A 22,124-nucleotide genomic window follows, 5' to 3' on the forward strand; every position below is an offset into this window, starting at 1 on the left:
GCATGCCCCACGGTTCTCATGGTGGACGATATCGCTGAGGCCTCAGGCCGAGACGCCCTCAAAGGCCAAGTGAAGAAGGCGCTACACCACCGATTCTGGAAGTGTTTTCTCGACAAAACATCTGTGTCTGACCCCGAAGAACGTCGTGCGATGCAACAGATATGGAAGGTGAGGTTGGAGCTCTCAGTGAGCCCAGAGGGCCTCCTCCTAAGGGGACAACGTTTGGTGATACCCAGGAGCTTGCAGAGCAGAGTGGTGGAACTGGTGCACCAAGGTCATCAAGGAACCGGGAAGACGAAGGAGCGCCTAAGAGGCCAGGTTTGGTTCCCGGGGATGGACATTATGGTGAACAACCTGATACGCAGATGCCATCCGTACGCCATCATCGCTCAGGATCCTGTCCCTGCTCCGATCGTGACGGAGTTACCCAGCACTCGACCTTGGTCTCGGATGAGTTTGGACTTCGGCAGTTTCCCAGATGGCCGGCTGATGGCCATCATGGTTGACTCATGCACTCTGTTTCCGGTGGTGTCCACGGCATTTGAGCATGCCCGTCCAGTTCTTGAGAAGACATTCACCCTTCTGGGTCTGCCAGACGAAATACGGACTGACAACTGGCCCTCTTTCCACAGCCAGGAGAGCCACAACTACTTATGCTCGCTGGCCATAACATATCAGAGGATCACCCCTCAATGGCCCCAGGCCAACGGGGACCACGCATTGGGGTGAGTCAGCAAGAGGATGCTGATTTCTGTCTCCACACTTTTTTGGGGGCTTACTGGCAGACGTTAATGTTCAACTCTCCACCCAGAGAATGTATACCAGCAGATTACAGCTGGCAGCCTGAGGACCTAGATGTGTCAAAGACACAGGAAAGGAGAGCACTGACCAATGCTAAGGCCAGCAAAAGGCAGAGAGTGAAACACCCCAATTTGTAGATGGGGGAGACAATCATCCTGAAGGATCGCCATGCTGGCTGGAGATTCTGTACCCGCTTTGAACCGGACGTTTGAAGAGTGGAGAAAGTCAAAGGGACCATGGTGATCACCGTGAGAGGGGGGCGGCGGGTGACGCAGAATGTCTCAAGGTTCCGGAAGGTAGTGCCTGGCAAGGATATCGCTGATGCAGGAAGCACAGATGAGGAAGACGGAAGGCTGGAGATGGGTGGTGCCTCACAACTTGGCTCGTTGCATGAAGATTCAAGAAGTAACGGAGTTGGACACAACCGGGATCCGGAGGGGGCCAGCTCCCCAGACCTGAGGCCATTGAGTGGGTCTGAACTCCAAGGTAGGCATACCCGGTACCACTTACGGCCCAACCCGAATCCCAGCCAGCGGCTGAAGGGCTTCCTGTACTAAGTGAAAGGAATTGATGTATCAATTAAATCTCTCTCTTTCCATCTCTCTCTGTGTCTCTCTCTATCTTTCCTTCATTCTTTTCTCTTCTGTTTCTGCTGGGGTGTTTTTCTTTGCCTTTTAAGAAGTTTATAATGCTATACTAAAACCTAGGGGGGATGTAGAGAGCCAATCGGGCTCTCCTCTGTTGTTGCCCTGCTCCGTGACACAGTACGACATCCGGAGTGGGGGCTATATAATAAAGGTGGGTGGGACCCTCGTGGTTCTTTATGCCCTAGTTGAGTTGCAGGACGGTGTCCGAGTTTTTACTATAACACGCGTGCTGCACACACAAAGGCGAGTCGTCGTCCCGGGGGTCGTAGGTGACCAACCCCCTCTCTACACTTGCCAGCAAACATGCAAAGCATACAGAAAGGGTAGAAAAGACCAGCTTTCTACAAAAAAATAAAGATACAAGCAACTTAGCTTCCTGGTTCTACAAAGCTGAACAACTTCAAAGTCAGAATACCTTATGGCTGACTGTAATTACTGCACGCCCCAGAATATGCTTATGTCTTCCTAGGTGGCCCTAATCACACCACCAGTTTCTGGAGCCCAGTAGTCAGATCAGAGTGGAACATATCCCCTAACCCAGATTGACCCCGCATAAACCATAATGCCAGGGCAAACTGTAATCGGGACGGCATATGACATACCTAAATTTCAGAACACAACCATCAACCCACAAACAATACACAGAATACCCAAGAGGTCATGCTTTCAATGGACAGAGATCTGCCATCCTCGAATGCAACTGGTGTCCAAAAAACCTTACAAACTAGGACTATTATATAACCATTTGGTATATTGGGGAACTATAATATAGGCCATGTCTCCAGGTCTCAAACTCTCCCGACCCCAAGCCCCGACCTCAGAAAAGTTACAAGGCTGAACGCTCTTAAGCATTTTGAATCCTAGCAGATACCGCAGCAGCTTCCATCAGAGATTGCCTTTAAAGCAGGCAATCCCTTGCACACCTCACGTCTCTCTCTTACCTCTGCCCCTCCAAGAATTATAAATAGTGACCACTGACTGAAACAATGAGCACATAAGTGGTTTCTGGTTGGCTAAGTGACAATCAGAATACCTCGGCTGCGGACGAAAGTAAACAAAACTAGATGCTCCAGCTCTTACTCTTTTACCATTCACACGGTTTAATCGCCATGACCAAGACAGGTTAAGAGCGCCAATATGGAACACACCGCATTAACGCGTTTTCTACGTAGACTATGATGTAAACAGAACATTCTTCCAACCGAGCACTCTCTTACGGCGTAGAGTGCTAGCTGTTGCAAAATGCGTGTCAGTAACTTCCAGTGCGTAAGAAGCGATTAACAAATGCAATTACCAAGCGGTCCTAGGGCGTACGGTGCCCTGGAGCTCCGTGTCTTTACAGACGCCGCTCAGCCTGGCACGGAAGTACACGATATATACAGAGCTTCAGCAGCACCTTTGTGTACTTTAGCAGCTTGCCATGTCGTTGTCCAAAAGTGTTGTCACAGACTTGCACGGTATTGCTGCTTTCTGCACCTTAAAAGTTCTACTCTGTCTGGGTTTGGCAATTCACAGTCTGTTTTACGTATATCTTACTCTATTCAGCAGCGTTACCGGCGCTTGAACGATGTAGCGTCGCTGACGCTCGAGGACGCCTGCTGATTTCCTGGTCACGTAGCGGCCATCTTGAGATGGGGACACTGATGGGATATGATTTTTCATGGACCCCATTGCATGATCAGTTGGGGAGATCCGACATCTTTCACGCCTCTATCCGGCTTCGGCCCAGGGTCCAATGGGAGCGCAGCTCGCTCTGGACTCTAAAGTGTTTTGTGTGTGAGGCATCCAATAGCTGCTGTCGGCGGAGTGGACTACTCGGTGGACGTGCAGAGTGTAGCAGAAGCATTAGGCAAGAACAGCTGTAACCATGGAGGAGGTAAGGGCCTTATCCTTACGTTCTTGAAAGCCATCACATCGTTTCCCCTTAGATTCTCACGCATCACTCTACACCACCAACCCAAGTGTGCTGTAGAGATTTACTTTAACAGCTCACAAAAGACCCTTTAGCATCCAACACATCTGCCCCAAAGACCACACCTGTCCTTAATTGGCGACTCATTGTGACCATCCAATACATTAATTTACTTAGAATATATTTTACGCACCACCTCGAAAATTATCTACAGATAAATCAAGGTAATAAATGGCTAGTAAAGAGCAACCCACGCATTCCTCGCATATTTTGCCTGGCTGCCCAGCTTCCTGTACAGATCACTGTTTATAATACGCAGCAGGCTTTCGAATATCTATTGGCATCCAATAAAGTCTTCATTAACCACTTTCAAACAGTCACTAGAGACTCGGTCGATAGTACATAAAGTGTTTCAGCCTCCCACAGAGGCTGCTTCATTCAACTTTCACACACACACACACAAACCTAAAACAGTGCTGTATTAGGAGTGCTCTGTAGTATACAAAGTGATAGATGGAATACTTTAATTCATGTCGGCCACTAGTAATAACTAGGGGAAGCATCCCAATTCTACTCCAGTGGGAACAGTCCAACCCGAACTGCCAGGCCAGGTCCTCCCTGAACAGGAACACTAGCAACCAAAGACTAAGGATGCCCTGTGCCCTACTGCAGACAATCAATCAAGAATTTGTAAAGCGTGCTACTCACCCGGAGGGTCTCAAGGCGCTGGGGGGAGGGGGGACCGCTACTGCTCGAACAGCCAGGTCTTGAGTTGCTTCCTGAAGGAGAGGTGGTCTTGGGTCAGACGGAGGTGGATGGGGAGGGAGTTCCAAGTCTTGGCTGCCAGGTAGAAGAAGGATCTTCCTCCCATGGTGGCTTTTCTAATGCGTGGAACGGCGGCGAGGGCGTGGCTGGTCGATCGTAGCTGGCGGGTGGGAATGTAGAAGGTCAGGCGGTTGTTGAGGTACCTGGGGCCCAGGTCGTGGAGGGCCTTGTGTGCGTGGGTGAGGAGGCGGAACGTGATTCTCTTGCTGACGGGGAGCCAGTGCAGGTCTCTCAGGTGTCCGGAGATGTGGCTGTGTCGGGGGATGTCGAGGATGAGACGTGCGGAGGCGTTCTGGATGCGTTGGAGTCTTTTCTGTAGTTTGGTCGTGGTTCCGGTGTAGAGGGTGTTTCCATAGTCCAGTCGGCTAGTGACAAGTGCCTGGGTGACCGTTTTCCTGGTTTCGGTGGGGATCCATCGGAAGATCTTTTGGAGCATGCGTAGGATGTTGAAGCATGATGATGAGATGGCGTTGACTTGTCTGGTCATCGAGAGGGAGGAGTCCAGGATGAAGCCCAGGTTGCGTGCGTGGTCCGTTGGTTTGGGTGCGCTGCCCAGGGCAGGGGGCCACCAGGAGTCGTCCCAGGCGGAGGGTGATGATCCAAGGATGAGGACTTCCGTCTTGTCTGAGTTCAGTTTCAGGCGGCTGTTCAACATCCACTCGGCTACGTCTTTCATCCCTTCGTGCAGGTTGGTTCTGGCGGTGGCTGGGTCATTGGTGAGGGAGAGGATCAGCTGGGTGTCATCGGCGTAGGAGATGATGTTGAGGTTGTGTTGGCGTGCGATGGCTGCGAGGGGGCTCATGTAGACGTTGAAGAGGATGGGGCTGAGTGACGATCCTTGTGGTACGCCGCAGATGACTTCGGTGGCCTCGGATCTGAACGGGGGGAGGCGGACTCTCTGGGTTCTTCCGGCGAGGAACAAGGTGATCCACTCTAGTGCCTTCTCTTGGATTCCGATGTTGCTGAGGCGCTGCACTAGGGTGTGGTGGCAGACAGTATCGAACGCTGCGGAGAGGTCCAGGAGGATGAGTGCAGCTGTTTCCCCGTTGTCGAGCAGGGCTCGGATAGCGTCAGTGGCTGCGATGAGGGCAGTCTCGGTGCTGTGGTTGGCTCGGAAGCCGGACTACGAGTGGTCGAGGGATCCGTTGGTCTGAAGGAAGGTGGCAAGCTGTCTGTTGACGGTCTTCTCGATGACTTTGGCAGGAAACGGGAGGAGTGAGATGGGGCGGTAGTTCTTGAGGTCGGTGGGGTCTGCTGAGGGTTTCTTCAGGAGGGCGCTGAGTTCGGCATGCTCCCAGCTCTCCGGGAAGGTGGCGGTGTTGAAGGAGCAGTTGATGATGTAAAAAGACAAAGAAAATTGCTGTTCCCCTGAATCCTATGGTAAAATTTAAGTGGAATGGATCCCTCAGACCACTAGACCTGTTACTGTTACACCTGCTGCACTACTGCACTAAAGATAGACTTCTGAGGACTACCTTCAAACATTTCATACAGACCCCCATCTCCCCCTACATAATTTGCCACAAGGCCACCCAAGATGCTCCCAAAAGACCTGCAGATATCCCATATAGACCATTCTGAACAACACAAGCCATTTCAGACAAATTCCACTAACTAGCCCAAACTTTTTCGAAAGATCCAAAACACCCTTTGAAATATCAACAAATCCGCAGAACAGCCTTGTTGAGCTCCACACATCTTCCCAAAGAGCATAATAAACATTAATTTACATCACCCAGCACTTCTTAACGAACCTCCAGAGAGCGCCCTCAACTCAAATTCCTTCTCCATATTCTGCATGTTGTCAGCTACCTAGTTCCTTCCTAGAAAACTAAAACTGCCATCTCTCACAGGCTGCCTCAAAAGTGCGCAACCCCTGCCCACCCCTAGCACTTTTTATGACACCCCAACATTCCTCCAATAGGCCGCCTAGGCATGTCATCAAAAATCACACTCCTACAGACCACGTTTGAACATTCCATACCAATCCACCCTCAGACCACCACAAACGAACCCTACTTATTCTACCTACAGATTGTCAACAATGCACCAACAGATCTGCAGATATGCCAAACCAATATCTCTAAACAGTACATGTCCCTACAGACCACTCTTAAATCTGTCACATCACAAAATAGACCACCCGAAGCAGTCTATAGGCTCTCTGCTCATCTTTCACAGTCCATTTAAGAATTCCTATGTAGATCTCCCTACATTGTTCAAAAGACGACACAAAACGCCACATAGATGGCATCAAACCTCTTTACAAACCGGGAAGATGAATCCCCCACTCATTGTCCCTTCACCTAACCCGTACGTTGCCAGATACATTCGTATAACTTCAAGTTCCCTCATACACCTCTGCAGTCGCGGCCTGGATCACCTCATCACAGCTTCCAAATTCTCATTGTTAGACCTCTCCATGAACGTAGCTTTGTTATACAGCCAATATCAAACTGGCACTATTCATGTGGGCTCCGTATATGAGATAATTTCACATTTCAGCAGTCTTTCAGGGCCTTGCTCGCACATACCACTCAGAGAGCCTATATGACATGGTTCCATCGCCAATGTGTATTCTGTTTTGGCTTCTGGTGGCAGTTATGTGAATTGTCTGTTTAATTGTTATTGTTATCAGTGATGTGATTAGTCTTATGGTGTCTGGTATAACATCAGCAATTGATTATTCAACAAATCCCAACGTATAATTCGTATTAGAACATTGAAATGTTGAGAGCTCCATTAGAGAAAATGGAGTAGCCCCGGCTTACAATGGCTGATATAAGACCGAAGCTCCAACATTCTAATGTATGTTTCTCTGTTTTTAGTTTTGAATGTTCTACCTTAGTTGGTGGAATGTTTTAAGTAGTTGGTGGAATGTTCCAATAGCCCTTAAGCCTCAGGCTGTACCTGTTGTTAAAGGCCGTTACCGTCGTGGGCCTCTAACTCTGTTTCAGGGCCTTAGCAGCGGGCTATAGGGCTATATAGGAAAATTGGTCTGAATAGTCTACTACAAGAAATTGACAACAGAAACCTAAGGTTTGCCGCACATTCCTATAATACTGAGTATTGTATAGGTGCTCATACATTCAAAACATGCCTGTTGTCAAGCATGTGTGTCGGCACAAGCGAGCTTGTACCAGCAAATTAAATTTATGAGAAGATGAGAATGGAGCACACATAGAAAGTAATAACACTCTGTTATCAATTGTAAAATGGTCATAACTCAATAAGTTGTGCAAGAGAACCGTAATAAAAATTCCTACAAAAAGTGGTATCAGTACAAACATTGATAGTTAAAAAATTAAGGAAGTTTTAATTGATAAATCAAAGTCATTACATTTAGTATATAATAAGAAAAATTGTTGTTTTCAAACTTGACAATACAACTTTAATTCCATACCAAATTCCCTGTCCATACATGAAAATGTTTTTTTTTTTTTACCAGAAATTAGACAAATCTATATTCAAATCAACAGAAGAGTAGTTAGTCCCTTAGCATGTTCATACAAAGTCCAGCAAATTGATCATAGGGACAGAAATTGTCCACTCTGGTGATATGGAAGCAGAAAGAATTGTCTTCATCCAATAGAGAAAATAATTATCCGGTTCATCCAGATTCAGCCGACACGTGTTTCGTCCCAACATGGGACTTTATCAAGGCTGACAAGACAAATCTTAAATTATTTGTTTGTACCTATTGTGCTGCCAATATCCCAAATATTGATAAATAATATATATATATATATATTTTTTTTAAATATCCCACAATATATCGACATGGAAATGAAGATATAAGTGTCATTAAAATAAAGTGCACCAAGATACCACAGAGATATGTCACCAATTATTAAATGTGATAAGAAACAAACAGAAACCATGCTTCTAGATATCCTCATTTAAAAACAAAAAATGTTATATAAGCCAAAGAAAAAGAAGAAAAGGAAGGAGAATGAAAGGATGGAAAAAGTGCTAGCCCAAGCTAGTGTGAGAAGAACAACAATGAACAACGTAACCTCATGCATAATTGTTGTATTCCATTCCAAAGAACCAGAATTTATGAAAAGTATCATAGAAAGTCAGATATTGTGAATAGTTAATGATTTTGTGACTGCAATCCCAAGTGGAAGTATTGACAACTGAAGAGATATATTGGATTATATACCTTTGAATATTTCTTTTTTGATAATCTTTATTTGAAGTTGATAATGTAAGTCCAAAGCTCATCGCATCATCACGAAAAATCTGTAAGAAGGGGGAATCATAAGTATCCCTTGATCAAAAAATGCACCAAAGTATTGTATGCAGATTAATCCAGAGTCTCACTAACCTGTAATTAAATGTCTCCATTTATGAGACATATCTGTAGAAGTCCAATGTCAGTCTAATACCTAAATATAAGGTGCCTGAAAAGAACCAAAATAAGGAAGGTTCAGAAAATGGTCCAAATAGGAGAAATAGATTTGCTAAACAACCCACACCGTCTGGGAAGTTAGAGGTGATAAAACTAAAGCTAATTATAAATGGCTTCTAAAAAGTGAAATATATACTGGAAAGAACCCCCCTGTCTCCTATCTCTGAATACCTTTAAAAGTTGTGTGTCCTCAGGCGGTCGAACCTTCAGTAACGGCTTCAAAAAGCCGAGTGCCTCTGAGACTCGTTTATATGTGAGAAGGTGTAGTAGAAGAAGGACTCCTCCTTCTTGTAAAGCAAGGCTACATGATGGTAGCCATCAATAGATGGCCCCCATCTTAGAGTTACCGGCCGGCATTAGTAAGCGATGCCTAATAGGCAGGATATCGATGTAAAAAATGGGAATTAAACCCCTCTAATACATAAATTGCAAAGGGCATGGAGCCCTCGCGAATATAAGAAGTCACCACACCACCCGCAATAGCGCGACACTGAAATGCGCGCATTGTGCATGTGTTAAAAACTACGAGTAGTCAATGATAGAAATAGGTGCAATGCACCATTTCTACCCACCATAAAAGTTAATAGGTTTTGTCCATAATAAAGTTCGTCCTCCAGAAAAAAAACAGGTATGTCCGCATCCACGATATCAGTTTATTTGCGGCTGCCATCTTGGAATGTCGATAATTTTATTCCTTAAAGTCACATCAGTCAAAAACGGTGACGCTAATCCATATATGGAGTAGCATCTAGTTTAAGGTCGCCATCTTAAAATGTTGTCAGCTGTGTTATATCATAATAACACGGCGAACAGAGTTAGATCAAAACAAAAATGGACCCAATATTTTCAGTACAAAGAGACAGGAGGATTACCAAATGGCCTCCTAGAATCATAATGGAATATCTCCCAATGTAACGAAGGGATATCCAAGTGAGACATCTGGTAAATATTCATGATCAGACAGTTGGTGAATATAGCTATCTTTATATCTGATATCAAGCAAAGTAAAGTCGTAGAAAGATATAATGAAAGTTGTTCGAAGGTGCAAGTCACCTGTCCAATATATCCATTCATACTTGTCAATGAAAAAGTTTACTGTAGTATGACTACAAGGGAGTCCGAGATTCAACAAAATACCTTAGTGTCCATTAGTAAGTGGTGTCATACCCACTGTGTTACAAGAAGGTGTCATATACATAGGAAAGACATGGTTCAGAGAGCAATATAACAAACAGGTCATATGACATGTATTCAGAAATACATCAGTCTACTCCATTGATTGTCGCCACATATGTTGGTCATTCATAAAACATGACACAGACAAATATAATATGTTTTTTGAAACCGTATGGAATCATAGAAAATAATGCAATTCGTGAACAATGTTCATTCCCATTCGTATACTTTTTAATCTGAGTATCCATTTAGCCTCATTTCTTCTGAGTTGTAACTCACGGTTGCCTCCTCTAGGATGTGCCTGTGTCTGACTAATACCCATATATTTCAACCTAGGGACCTCTATTCCAGAATGTTCGCTACTAACATGGCGTACTATAGGTGATAATGGATCATTATTTCTAAGCGCACGTACATGTTCTTGAATCCTCTCCTTGAGAGGTCTAACTGTACTCCCCACATATATCTTCCCACATTCACATATTAGTATATAGACTACATATTTGGTATTACAATTAATGAAGTCTTGAATTTTATATGTTTTACTGCCATTGAACTCGAAACTGAAAGTCTTGTGCAGCGCAAGATAGCATACATTACATCTGCTACAATTGAAAAAACCAATGGGTTTAGTGGATAACCAAGTAATCGGTTTCTCCTTCGATGGCGGTAAAAAACTTTTGCACACAAGATCTCGAATAGTAGTACCTCTCTTGTGGATCATTATGGGTTTGGTCCGCAGAAGATGTTTCAGAGTGTTGTCAGTATGTAATATACCCCAATTTTTACAAAGGATTTTATAGATGTTCTGACTGAATGGGGTACAGAATGGCACCAACCCTTTTGATGTCCGACTCTTTAGTACACTGTTTTTTAGGAGGGATGTTCTTTGAATTTTGTTGATTTTCTTTCTGGCTTTACTTATAGTTTGTGCAGAGTATCCTCTCTGAATGAATCTGTTTTCTAGTTTGTTCAAATCCAAATCACAAAGTTTGCTATTGCTGCAGTTTCTTTTTACCCAAATCATTTCCCCAAACGGGATAGCATTTTTTTGTGTAATGGGGTGAGAGCTTCTAGCATGTAGCAACGTATTGCAAGCAGTATAGGCTCCAGCGTGATGTCTGGAAGCAAGGTGGCATCTTGCTCGCACAGCCCTTTGAAACGTATGGCCACATTAGGGTAAACTCTGCCAGGAAAAAAAAAATAGAATGACGAAGCCAGCGTTCACTGAGTCATAGCTGTGAGAATTGTGGTGTATTGTATGGTATGGTTCTGTGACCTTACTGTGTAATACACTTGCGAAACTGTCTTGGGTCCAGTCAGGCTCGTTTGTAAAGCCTTTAGCTCAACCCTGAAGTGTAGTTCTTTACTTTTCATCAAGACCACCATATTATTCAGTTGAGCAGTCCTGATGCTGGGAATGCAGTATGTGAAGATACTGTGGGTTTTGTGTGGTCAACTTTGGGGAGGGGGGGGTTCCTTGCAGTTAATCCTTGGTCCGTGGGTAAGGTGGGGTGACTCTGGCTACAGGGATCGGTGTCCCTTGAAGTCCTCTTTGAGCCAGTAGAAGGCCAGATGTGGCTGGGCTACCCATCGCTGTACACGGTGAGTCCAGAGATATCCTTTGGTGAAGGCTGCTGTCTGTGTTTGGTGACTAATCTGGTCTCAGATGACAATCCGGGGTCCAGCCGACTCGTGTGCAACTTTTGTCCATCGAGGATCGGTCTCTTGGGGTTCCCGTCGGCAGTCACTGGTGATTTGCAGAATGTGGCCACCGACTTGCCGGAATGGGCTACTTCAGCTTTGATGGCCATGGTGCTGGTTTCAGGCAGTCAGCCGACTGACCCTTGGAGTCACTTCTTTGGTATGGGGCTCGGGAGTGACATTTCCTCGAGCCAGGACCCATATTCACAGCTCTCTCTTTGCTAGCCCAAGGTGTGAAAGGTGCAGTCCCGCAACGAGTGCAGCCTCTCTTTGCCAGATCCAGAGGTCTGCAGGATAGTCCTGAGATGCTGCTTTCTCCAGTTCTATCGTGATCTGAGGTCCAGGGTGCCATATTTATGCCCAGAAAGTGTACTAGGTGATGATGAAGTCACTAGTTAATGGGCCACCAGGATCCCTCCAGCCTTGTGATGACTTTCAGCTAAGTGTGGCATCTAGCAATTCCAGATGGCACTATTCTGCCCACTCTCAAGATTTCTGAAGCCTTCCTTGTGGTAGTAGCTTGAAAGCCCACTCTGGAGGTGTGGCTACCTGTGGGCTTACATGCCCATGGGAAAACGTATTTGGTCACTGTTTTCCCCTCTCTTTCTCTTCCCGTCAGCAGCATGTCTACATGAACAAAAGTCAGCCCTACATGAGTGTGACTGCGATGTGTCCACCAAAAGCAGCTTGCCTTTGAAGATTGCCTTTTGGGCCGACGCCCTGTGTGGCTGCCTGCAAAGGGTATGTCTTATCTCCCTCTGTAGTAGGCTACTATTGTTCCTGAGCCTGGAACCTGTTCACATTACTCCCCAGGAGGGTAGAAGGCTTTCTGGTGGCCTGCAACTATGCAAGGCCACTGGACAGAATAGGGGCAGCTTTCTAAAATGTGCCTTTCCTTAAAAGTGACATTAAATTTGACTTGGGTGTCAAGTTTGGTTACATTGAAATACCCATTTTAGTAGCCCCATTCAGAAGTGAGCCAGACTGAGAGGCCATCCAGTAACTGTGTGTTAGCCAATTGGGCTACCAACCTTTCCACAGCAAAAACAACAATTTGGAAGTTTTACTTTTAGGGCATATTTCAGTATGTGTCCTACTTAATAATATACAGCTCCCTGCCTTAGGGCTCAATAGGCTTTCTTTAGGGGAGTCTTATATAGTTAAGGGAAGTGGCGTATTTGCTGTTAGTTTAAATGGCAGTGTCAAATTAGCAGTTTTAAAACTGCTCTTCCAGGCAGCAGTGGCAGGCTGGGAGCCATTTTGTACTTTGCCACACATAGGATGGCACAATCAGTGCAGCAGTCCTGGGTGGACAAGCTAACTTATATGCCCTGCGTAGCCGTAGTACCCTACACCAGGGACTTATAAGTAAGATAGCATATGCCAATTGGGGGTAGCCAACTCAACATACATTGTGTCACAGGTTAGAACACTGGCATTGAGTTCTGGTTATCAGATTGGGGATGGAAGAAATAGTACCTGATTCAAAACACGTGCATGGATGACAGCAGGGGAACACTTATAAAAGTAAATTAGCTGTGCTTGGTCCATGCTCCACAGAAAGAAAAGGAAGTGAAGCATGGCAAGTGTTGCCCAATTAGAAGGCAGCAAAGAAGAGTGACAACAATACCACCAAGTGGGAAGCAGTGGGTGGGTTCCAAGTCCTTTATTGAACACAAAAGTCTCGCAAGCGAGAGCCCGTGCACTAGAAAATGCCCATGCAGGCTTGGCCTAAAATGACTGTACTAGTCAATATCCCGTGCAAGGGAGATGAGTGGTTAAGTTGAACATATGTAGGGATGCAACTAATGAACCATCAGATTGAGTAAACTGGAATTTGGTATTGGTGGGTAGGCCCGGGACTAAGACTGGTGACAGGTGATCTAGTGCTAAAGACTGACCATAACAATCCACAGGAATTCAGTGGCATTTATAGCATGCACAGATTGCGAAATAAACTCTAACATAAACAGTGATAACAATTCATCTGCTAGACACTGCAAAAGATTGTCCTTGAACGTAAGTGACCTAACTTGTATGACAGACAATTAAATGCGCCATAATTTTCTCAGTGAGCATGATTTCCTTTTTTAACGACAACATGGGAGATTGTAAAATTTAAATGGATTTCAACCCTATTGGTAGTGAACTACTTCCCCTGTTCATGGTTGATGAAAAAGGGATTATATCGTTTATAATTCAGCCAAGTTATGTTACTCTTCATCCCTCGTTCAAAGACTGTTTGATAGCAAAGTCGGCCATTAACTGTAAGCCACTCTTCTTATGTAAGGTGTGTCTGCCTTAAGTAACTGTTGTAAGAATGGTCTGAAAGATGTTTTCTTGGAAGCTATGCAAAACTTTAAAGGTGATGTGATAACAGGTGGCCTTAATATTTATCTTCTCTCACAAAATCTGAAAGGAGATAGCAGGAAATTGGAAGTTATTATACACTGGTTCATTTATCAGGTTGTTTCCAGTAATCTGAAACAGTGCAAATAGAGGAACACTATTTTGAAGGACAAGCATGGTGCATTATTTAGAGGTTTGAGTACCACATTTCTGCTTGACATGTTGGGACACTCTACCCACCTTTGAAGTACAGGTCAAACAGGGTTCTAGATTGCACATTTGTGGAGTGTTCCCACTATTGAAATTAACTTTTTTCTGTATCATTGTGGACATAGTGATCAATCGTTACCTCAAGTAATTTCAGTGGTTGCTTATGTTAGAGAAAAAGCTGTGGTGCAACAGTTTAGGGAGTAGGAAGGATGAGCAAGGGTGATCATGTTTGGTCTGCAGTTCTTATAATTATCTGTAGAGCTATGTGTTCCTGTTTGCTTATAACTATCCCTTAGTCCCCGAGATCAAGGAGCTTGTAATGTAGAAGGTACGTACCAGTTTAACACCTGAGAATGAATTTTGATAGTTTTGGGACTTGCAAAGACATGTAGATGACAAAAGATTAAATATATATATATATAGTATTTCCTCTACTCATGCTATGTGGCTCCTTTCCAAATGTTTTCCACCACAGAGAATGACATCACAGGCTGTATGGTGTGGAATCAAGGACAAAAACAATACATTACTGGAGAGAAGGTCCTCTAATTTAAAAATAATGCACTATATGCAATGCAAACACACACAGAAATATGATTTTAGGTAGATGAAGTGGAAACAATTGATAGATGTCATCAGTGAAACAATTGATCAGGAGTTTGAGGCATTAATAGTGAAGGACAGTGTTAAGTCCACATCACCCTTCGCCTTGACAGGCAGCTCGGCCTGGTCTAGAAGCGGCATAGACCTCATGCAGAGTTAAATCTCCAGTACAGCGAAAGAGCACCCGTCAAGCCAAGGTCGTACGTGCTACCATGTCAATTCTCATTCACGGACGATGCAAGGGAAAAAATAATGCCCCGGAGAGCTCACACGGTCAAATTCAGGGGCGGCGTCTGGCAGATAACGAATAGGATGGATCCAGAAGCAAATTGCGCCTGGGCTACCCAGCTGAAAACCATGAGATTCTGGGCTGCCTACCCACCCAGACTGGCGATATTAACAACGAGCTAAGCCTCTTTTTAAAACAAGAAGTGAGAGTCATAGGGGTTATTAATGAATTAATATAAAAATTTAGGCAGCACCACCATCTTGATGATCGAGATCTGCCCCTGAGCGAGAGGGAAAGAGAACGCCAGGCTGCGATCTTGTTCTCCAACTATGAGATTGCTCTACCATAGTTTTCAATCCAAAGGTCATTCACTTCTCTGCACAGCCAGATCACCAGGTAGCGCACTGGCTCTGTTGCCCAGTAAAGCAGGTACTCTGAGGCGTTCGGGCCGTGGCGTCCGTCAGTGGAAATACAACCGATTTCACCCATTTTATTGTAATGCCTGAAAGCTGACCGAACCTCATGAACTCTAATATGATAGGTTCCAGATTATTATGTGGGTCTTGCACTTACAAGGTAACATCATCAGCATACAATCCCTGTTATTGTGATGCTGTCACAATCGCGCAGCCAGTGGCTCCATTGCCACCGCAAAATCAACGGTGAGAGTGGGCAGCCCCTGGAGATCAGGAAGGATTCAGTGATACACCCATTGATTCTCAATCTCGCTGTTGGGTTTGAATAAAGTAATAGAATCAATTGAATAAACCTGGGGCTAGTCCTAACCGGGCCAGCAGTGTGAACAAAGGCCCTGTGAGGGAGTCAAAAGCCTTGGTAGCATCTAAAAAAAATCAGCGCAGCACGACCTTCTGGGTCCATCGTCTGGGCCATCGCAAAGAAAGTGCGTAAGTTATATGCAGTTGAGCAGCCAGGTACAAACCCCGTCTGGTTCGGCAGCACAATTGTAGAGAACAGAGGCTGTAGTCTGGATGCAGTCAGCTTTGCCAGAGTCTTATCCACATTTAATAATGACAGCGGCCTAAAAGAATCACAAAAACTAGGATCTTTCCACGGCTTTAATATAGTGACAATGAGTGCCTCTCTAAGCGATACCAAACATATCTAGCAAATGCGGCATCAGCAGTTCCGTATATTCCTTATAAAAGGCTGCTGTAAGCCCATCAACTCCCAGCGACTTGATGCTTGGAAGCCCACGTATCACCCGAATTACATCTTCCTCCGAGAATGGGGAGTCCAGGTACTGCCTGTGTCCGTTCCCCAGCCATAGAAGGCTGATCATATCAAAATAGTCAGTGTAACATTCAGGGTCTGGACCATTCATCAAAAAATACAGAGAGAAATAAAAGTCCTTTATAATGTGTTGAACTTAATCTGAGCTGTACTATATAGTCGCTGGCCCAATGTTTACATAGCAACGAGGCAAGCGCCTTGCCAGCGCATTGTCCCTCGCCATAGCGCTCCCAGTCGCCTCCTTCCCCCAAAAAACAGACTTCACGTTGCACTGCCTCATCATACTGTGACATTTTGCACTGGCCTCTGCTAGGAGGGCACTGTCTAGGGACTTGTAAAAGCGACGTTCCAGAGTTGCAAGCTGACCCTCCAACGCAGCCAACTTGCGGCAAAGCGCCCGGAGCACACCTTGCTGCTTGGAAATACATATTATCCAGATGACCACCTTAAAAGCTTCCCAGAGCATACTTGAGAGGACACCGATCCTTTGTTGAGTATAAAATAGTCAACAATAGCCTAACGCACCTCCATCCTGAGTACCTAGTTGCGCAACGCGCCCAGGGGGAGACGCTATGTAAAGGTTCTCCTTACATTCCTGGGAATCCACAGCTCCAAAAACACAGGAGAGTGGTCTGATAATGTTTGCGGCAGATGTCTAACTTCGACCATCGAGAGCTCTGCATCTCTAGTGCCAATTCACAAGTCAATGCGGGACCAGCTATTATGTACAGTATTGGCGCAGGTGTCTACCATAAGCGTACCATGCTTAGCACGTCGGATATCAACTAGGGCATGCTCCGTCATAGTAGCGTTCAAAACTTTTACAGCGGCTGGGTGTGGGAGTCGCGCGCAACTACCACTGTCCACAGCTGGATCAAACACCACATTAAATTCACCCCCCATAGAAACGTCCCAGATCCAAGTGTGCCCACTAAGCGCCATACCTCCGCGAACAATTCTGGGTCATCCACCTTAGGGCTGTAAACCAACACCAGCCTGAATGGCAGATCGAAAAGCACACCTGTGATCAGAACATAGCGCCCCTTTGGTCGCAGATTACAGCCGCCCTAGTACGTTATAACAACCCCTTGCAGTTAATGATCGTATCTCCACGAGCATAGCAAGAATACGCAGTTATGTGGCACTCTCCCATCCAACACGCTTGCAGCTGTGACCTCGACTCTGTAGCCAAATTGGCCTCCTGTAGCATACAAATATCTATGGCATGTTGGTGCACATATGCAGACATCAAGCGTGTTTTACACATATCATTGAGCCCCCTTATGTTCCAGGACAAGCAGCAAAGCTTTGTACTGTTGTTTTGAGGCAACATGCAAAATCACTCAAACCTTACAGTCTCACCGCCCCCTCCAGGGAGATGCCCAATACGCATGAGTGCAGGGAAGAAAAAGGAAGGGAGCAAGGGCAACTCAACAACATTAAACTCAGTGTTCAACACCCCACATACCACCCACGCTGGCCCCCCAATTGAGCTAGACAGCCCTCAGTCATAATGCATAACTGTCCGGGACAGAGGACAGCCAGCTATGTAGCATGTGACCAGAACAGTCTATGCTCAATCATTGTCACTCAGGTGGACCCTGTTCTCTCAGTTACCCTTTGGGACAGCTAATTCAGATTTCCTGGGGATAGTTTTTACGAATTTCGCAGCCTGCTTGGGATCTGTGAAGAAATGCAGCTTTCCGTTGTGTTGAATCCAAAATTTTGCTGGGTAGATTAACGAGTACTTAGCAAAAGTTTGGTTCAGCAAGCGATTCACCAGCAGAAAGGCCCTGCGTGCTGCCTGAACGCCAGGGATGATATCTGGAAAGATGGTAAGTCTGTTGTTGTTATAGACAACTAGACTGCACTCTGGCCAGGGGGAGGACCGTATCGTGGTCTCTATAATTTAGCAGGCGTACTGTGATGGGCCCGGAATCTCCGGTGGAGGCCGTGGGCCAAGAGATCTGTGCGCCCGCTCCAGCACCGAGGACAGGGTGCAGGCAAAAAGCGACCTCCGCGTGTTCTCCATACAGCCAATGTATGTGGATTCAGGGTTACCTAGCATGCGGAAGTTGTTCCGTGTCGAGTGCGCCTCAGGGTCCTCATTTCTATTACGTATCACCTCGAGCACACACTGAATCTGAAGAAGTCGCTCGTCAGAAGCATGGCGCCCATCCTCGAAGTCAGAAGTGCGGGTCTCCACCTGATCAAGCCGGGTATCATGGTCATCTTCCTTATCTTTTAACTGATCCATGCGATCAGTGAGATGGTCCAACTTTGTGTCTGTGCCAGCAAGGCTTTGCTTGAGGTCCAAGAACATGGCCTTAATGGACGTAGATAGCGCCTCCTCTTCTGGATTTGAATCCGTTGAAACCTTGTCCAAAGTCGTTTTACTAGCGTGCCCGGATTTCTTCCTGCCATCAAATGTAAGTTTTGTTTGCTTATGGTCTGTTTTCCCTATGCTGGCAGTCACCCGACGTGGCCGGTCAAACCACAGGTAGGGCAATATTCAAGATCAGTAATCCCTCACTCGTGGTGAACCTTCGCTTTGCTATTTCTCGTATCCAGCGTAAGAGTGCTCTACACCACACTCGATTACGGCTGCAGACGAGGGCAGCTACGTGAGTGCCCTCTCCCCCTTGCCTGGCAGCCCTGGAATCTCCACCGCCCTCTGAAACTGATTGAGCAGCGCTCTCTCTTATGTCACAACCAAGTCCAGCCAGGTCTTAGCTAACTGGGGCCAGGCAGCCCAAATACACGCCCCCTCCAGCTCACTGGCTCCAGAGCAGCACTAGTGTCTCGGGGTCTCACAGCTGCGTCATCTGTGCCCTCTGTGCCAGTGTCAGGTCACAGATCGGCCAGCACTCCCCCACGATGATCCTCCCTCCTGCAGGTACAATCAGGTCAGGCCCAAGATGTGCTCCACTCACCGAACGTGCACTCCGCTCTGGCCGCGGTCACATCCAGTCCACAGGAAAAAGTCAAGTGCAGCTCTGTGCTCTATCCCACGGCACGCCTCTCAGCAGTCCGCCTTGGAGCGCAACCCCTGCAGCGCCTAGCTCCTTGGCAACGGGAGGCCTTCACCACCACATCACTCCTCTGGGACACCCCCCCACCCGCACCCCACGTGTCCTGAGGTCCTAATCCAAGCTGTGCCTTCTTCCATGGCTGCAGCCAAAGCTGCTCTTCCTTCAAACAGGCCTGACGCTTTGCCCGTCATGCGATCAGCACAGCAAACACCACATGCGACGGGCCCTCTCTTCTACCTCTGTCAGCAGCAGGGGAGCCCTCCAGCGCTCCCAGGCCAGCGGCTCTGCTGCTGCAGGACAGGAGCACCCCAGCAGCACAGCCAGCCAAAAGGCCCCAGGCAGGGACGGCAATCACTCCGCTGTTGGCCCCTAGGCTGCTACCAGCCCCGTGGCCCGCCACCTTCCTCTTCAGCGAAGCCACCAATCAGCAGGAGGTCTGACTCTCTGTCCTCTGCTACAGGACCTCAAAGCATGCTGCCCTAGCACGTCCACAGCAGCCGATAGGTCGCGGGGTCAGGAGAAATGCAGGATTTATTCTCCAGTCCCACAGAGTCTCACGAAATGGTGACCATATTGCGAACCGGCCAGCCCACGCCCCAATTATTATAACATTGCACAGCTTTGTAGATGGAACAAAACAATCTCCTCTGAGTACGGTTCCTTTAGTCACAGATAAATCTTGAGCTACTTAAGAAAAGGTTTTTCAGTTACACCTCCCTTCTGACCAACCCTGTACAATGTATTTGATAACCTTCCCCAAAGTACAGTCTTCTGCATAATCACTCTTCCAGTCCTGCTCACTTAAAGCTGACTGGTACTCAGCCACAGCATCCAACAGTGCCACACATTCCACATCATCTTGTATGACATCGTCATCCTCCTTATCCACATTTAGAGCCATGCAGGACAAACAGTCAGCATGAAATTTCTTTACCATCTGGAATATGTTTGATAGTGAAATCTTACTCCTGTACTTTTGACATGTCTGGTGAGCCTTGCAGACATGTCACTATGACTACAATTAGTGAAGATATGCATTAGCAGTTTGTGTTCTGTTCTCAGTTCAAACCTCGCACCCCATATGTACATTATAAATGTATGTGCAGACCATACACGTGCTAGAGTTTCCAGCTCTATGGTGCTATTCTTACATTCATATGGCTTTAGGGTCCTGGATGCAAAGGCGAGCTTTTTCTAGTTTGCTCGACCATTCAAACTTCTGCCCCTTCCTAACTAATACAGCTTGCACATACTTTGAGATTAAGCATGCGTAGTACTCAGCAAAGCCCTAGGGATAGGAATGATCATAATGCATCTCTGTACAGTAGTGCCTTTGCTTCTTTGGTTACATTAATGAAACATTTTAGGTTTTATACCACTACACAGCACAGTTTGACCAGGATATTCTGATTTGTTGGTAGCAAACTTACATTTTTCCCGTCTTATCGTCCTACCTTTTTCAATCAAATTAGATAAAACCTTTCTCAAAATGTTGTTGTGTTCATTCATATCCTTAGCATAAATCAAAATATCGTCTTGGTACCCTTGCACACCAGCGGTATCTCCAAATAAATTGTTCTTGATTTTTTGGAACACTCTGGAGGCAGACACCAGACCCAATGGCAATCTAAGAAATTTGTAAGAGCCATAAGGTGTCACAAATGTTAAGTCTTTTGAGTGTGTGTGTGACCTGGTGATAAGTGGATCTCAAGTTATTTGTGGAAAGCACGTTACCCCAGCTAGACTGGCCATGGATCTTGGAGAGTGGGTGGCAATCCATTACAATGTTTTTATTGAGAGCACGCACGTCAGTACATAATTTTCCCTTGCCAGACTTTTTGCGTGCCACCTCTATCGATGCCACCCACTGAGAAGAATTTGTGGATTGAATGAAACCCTGAGACAACAATTCATCAAGTGTTTTCTTTAACTCTTCTCTCACACGCCGAGGCACGAGGCGGACCTTGAGCTATTTGTTGAGCATTAGGGAACAAATTAATTTGGTGTTCAAACCCTTTAACCTTCCCCACATGCTTACTAAACAATGGTTTAAAATCAGCCAAAATGTTATCAACTGTTTCCTGTTTATCCCCAACAAATGAAACCGAAACATCGCCGACCACAATAGTGTTGTCATATCCAGGAACCAGATATCAACCCATTTTTGCATGGTCCTGCCACCCTATAATATTCCTGCCTTTAACAGCAACATATACTTTGGTGTATGTTGCACTACTAAGGCACAAAACTTTAGAATTGAAGTAGCCAAGCATTTTAGTATCCTTTTCCCCAAATGCCTTGGAGTTGACATCTGTGGGAGTCAAAGTGTAGCAAGTGGCCCAACATTGATAAAATGTGGTATCTCTTAAAATGGTGATGGGTGATCCATTATCCGCCATGACCAACTTTTGACACATTAACAGAGTCTCACACATAGGGCCTTTAACATGCTTGGGTTGATTGGTGCGTTCCAAGGTGAGTACAACATTATTTAAAGATTCTGCACACAAAACCACATACACATTACCACTCTTCATTGGCTGTTTAATACTCTTACATACAACTTGGCAGTGCCCCAAGTTTTTACACAAAAAACACCTCTTGCCAACTGAGGGACAGCCGGCAAAGTTGCTGAGGTGACTTTTTGAACCGCATCTGTAGCAGGAGCTAAATGTTTTCCTGCTGATGTTTCTGAATGGCTTTCCTTTAGTGTTAACAGCACATACAGTTTCCAAAGACTCTGCTGTAGAAACTAGTTCATTGACACTAGAATCCTGATGCAATATCTTAGAGGAAATTAATAATCTCTCAATGCTTCTGACTTAATCAATAACTTCGGTCAACTTTGGATTTCTGCAGCTTAAGAGTCTTTCCTGCACCTTACTTGAATAACAGTTAAACAAAAATTGATCCCAAATGTACGTGTCAAGGTAGGGACCAACCTCGCATGTTGCAGCTAAAACTCTAAGGG

The 22,124-nt window shown here is 45.8% G+C and overlaps 1 protein-coding gene across 1 annotated transcript in view; it reads left to right on the top strand.

Annotated features, from left to right (window-relative positions):
- Positions 1-3,053: 3,053 nt before the first annotated feature.
- PRKAG1 (protein kinase AMP-activated non-catalytic subunit gamma 1) overlaps positions 3,054-22,124 on the top strand; it is a 242,857-nt gene continuing 223,786 nt past the window's right edge. The window contains exon 1 of the mRNA XM_069230492.1: positions 3,054-3,324. Coding sequence (XP_069086593.1) covers positions 3,316-3,324 — 9 coding nt within the window. The 5' untranslated portion in view covers positions 3,054-3,315. The remainder of the gene's footprint in view (positions 3,325-22,124) is intronic.

This window comes from Pleurodeles waltl, chromosome 4_2 (assembly GCF_031143425.1).
Source record: "Pleurodeles waltl isolate 20211129_DDA chromosome 4_2, aPleWal1.hap1.20221129, whole genome shotgun sequence".
Classification (NCBI taxonomy): domain Eukaryota; kingdom Metazoa; phylum Chordata; class Amphibia; order Caudata; family Salamandridae; genus Pleurodeles; species Pleurodeles waltl.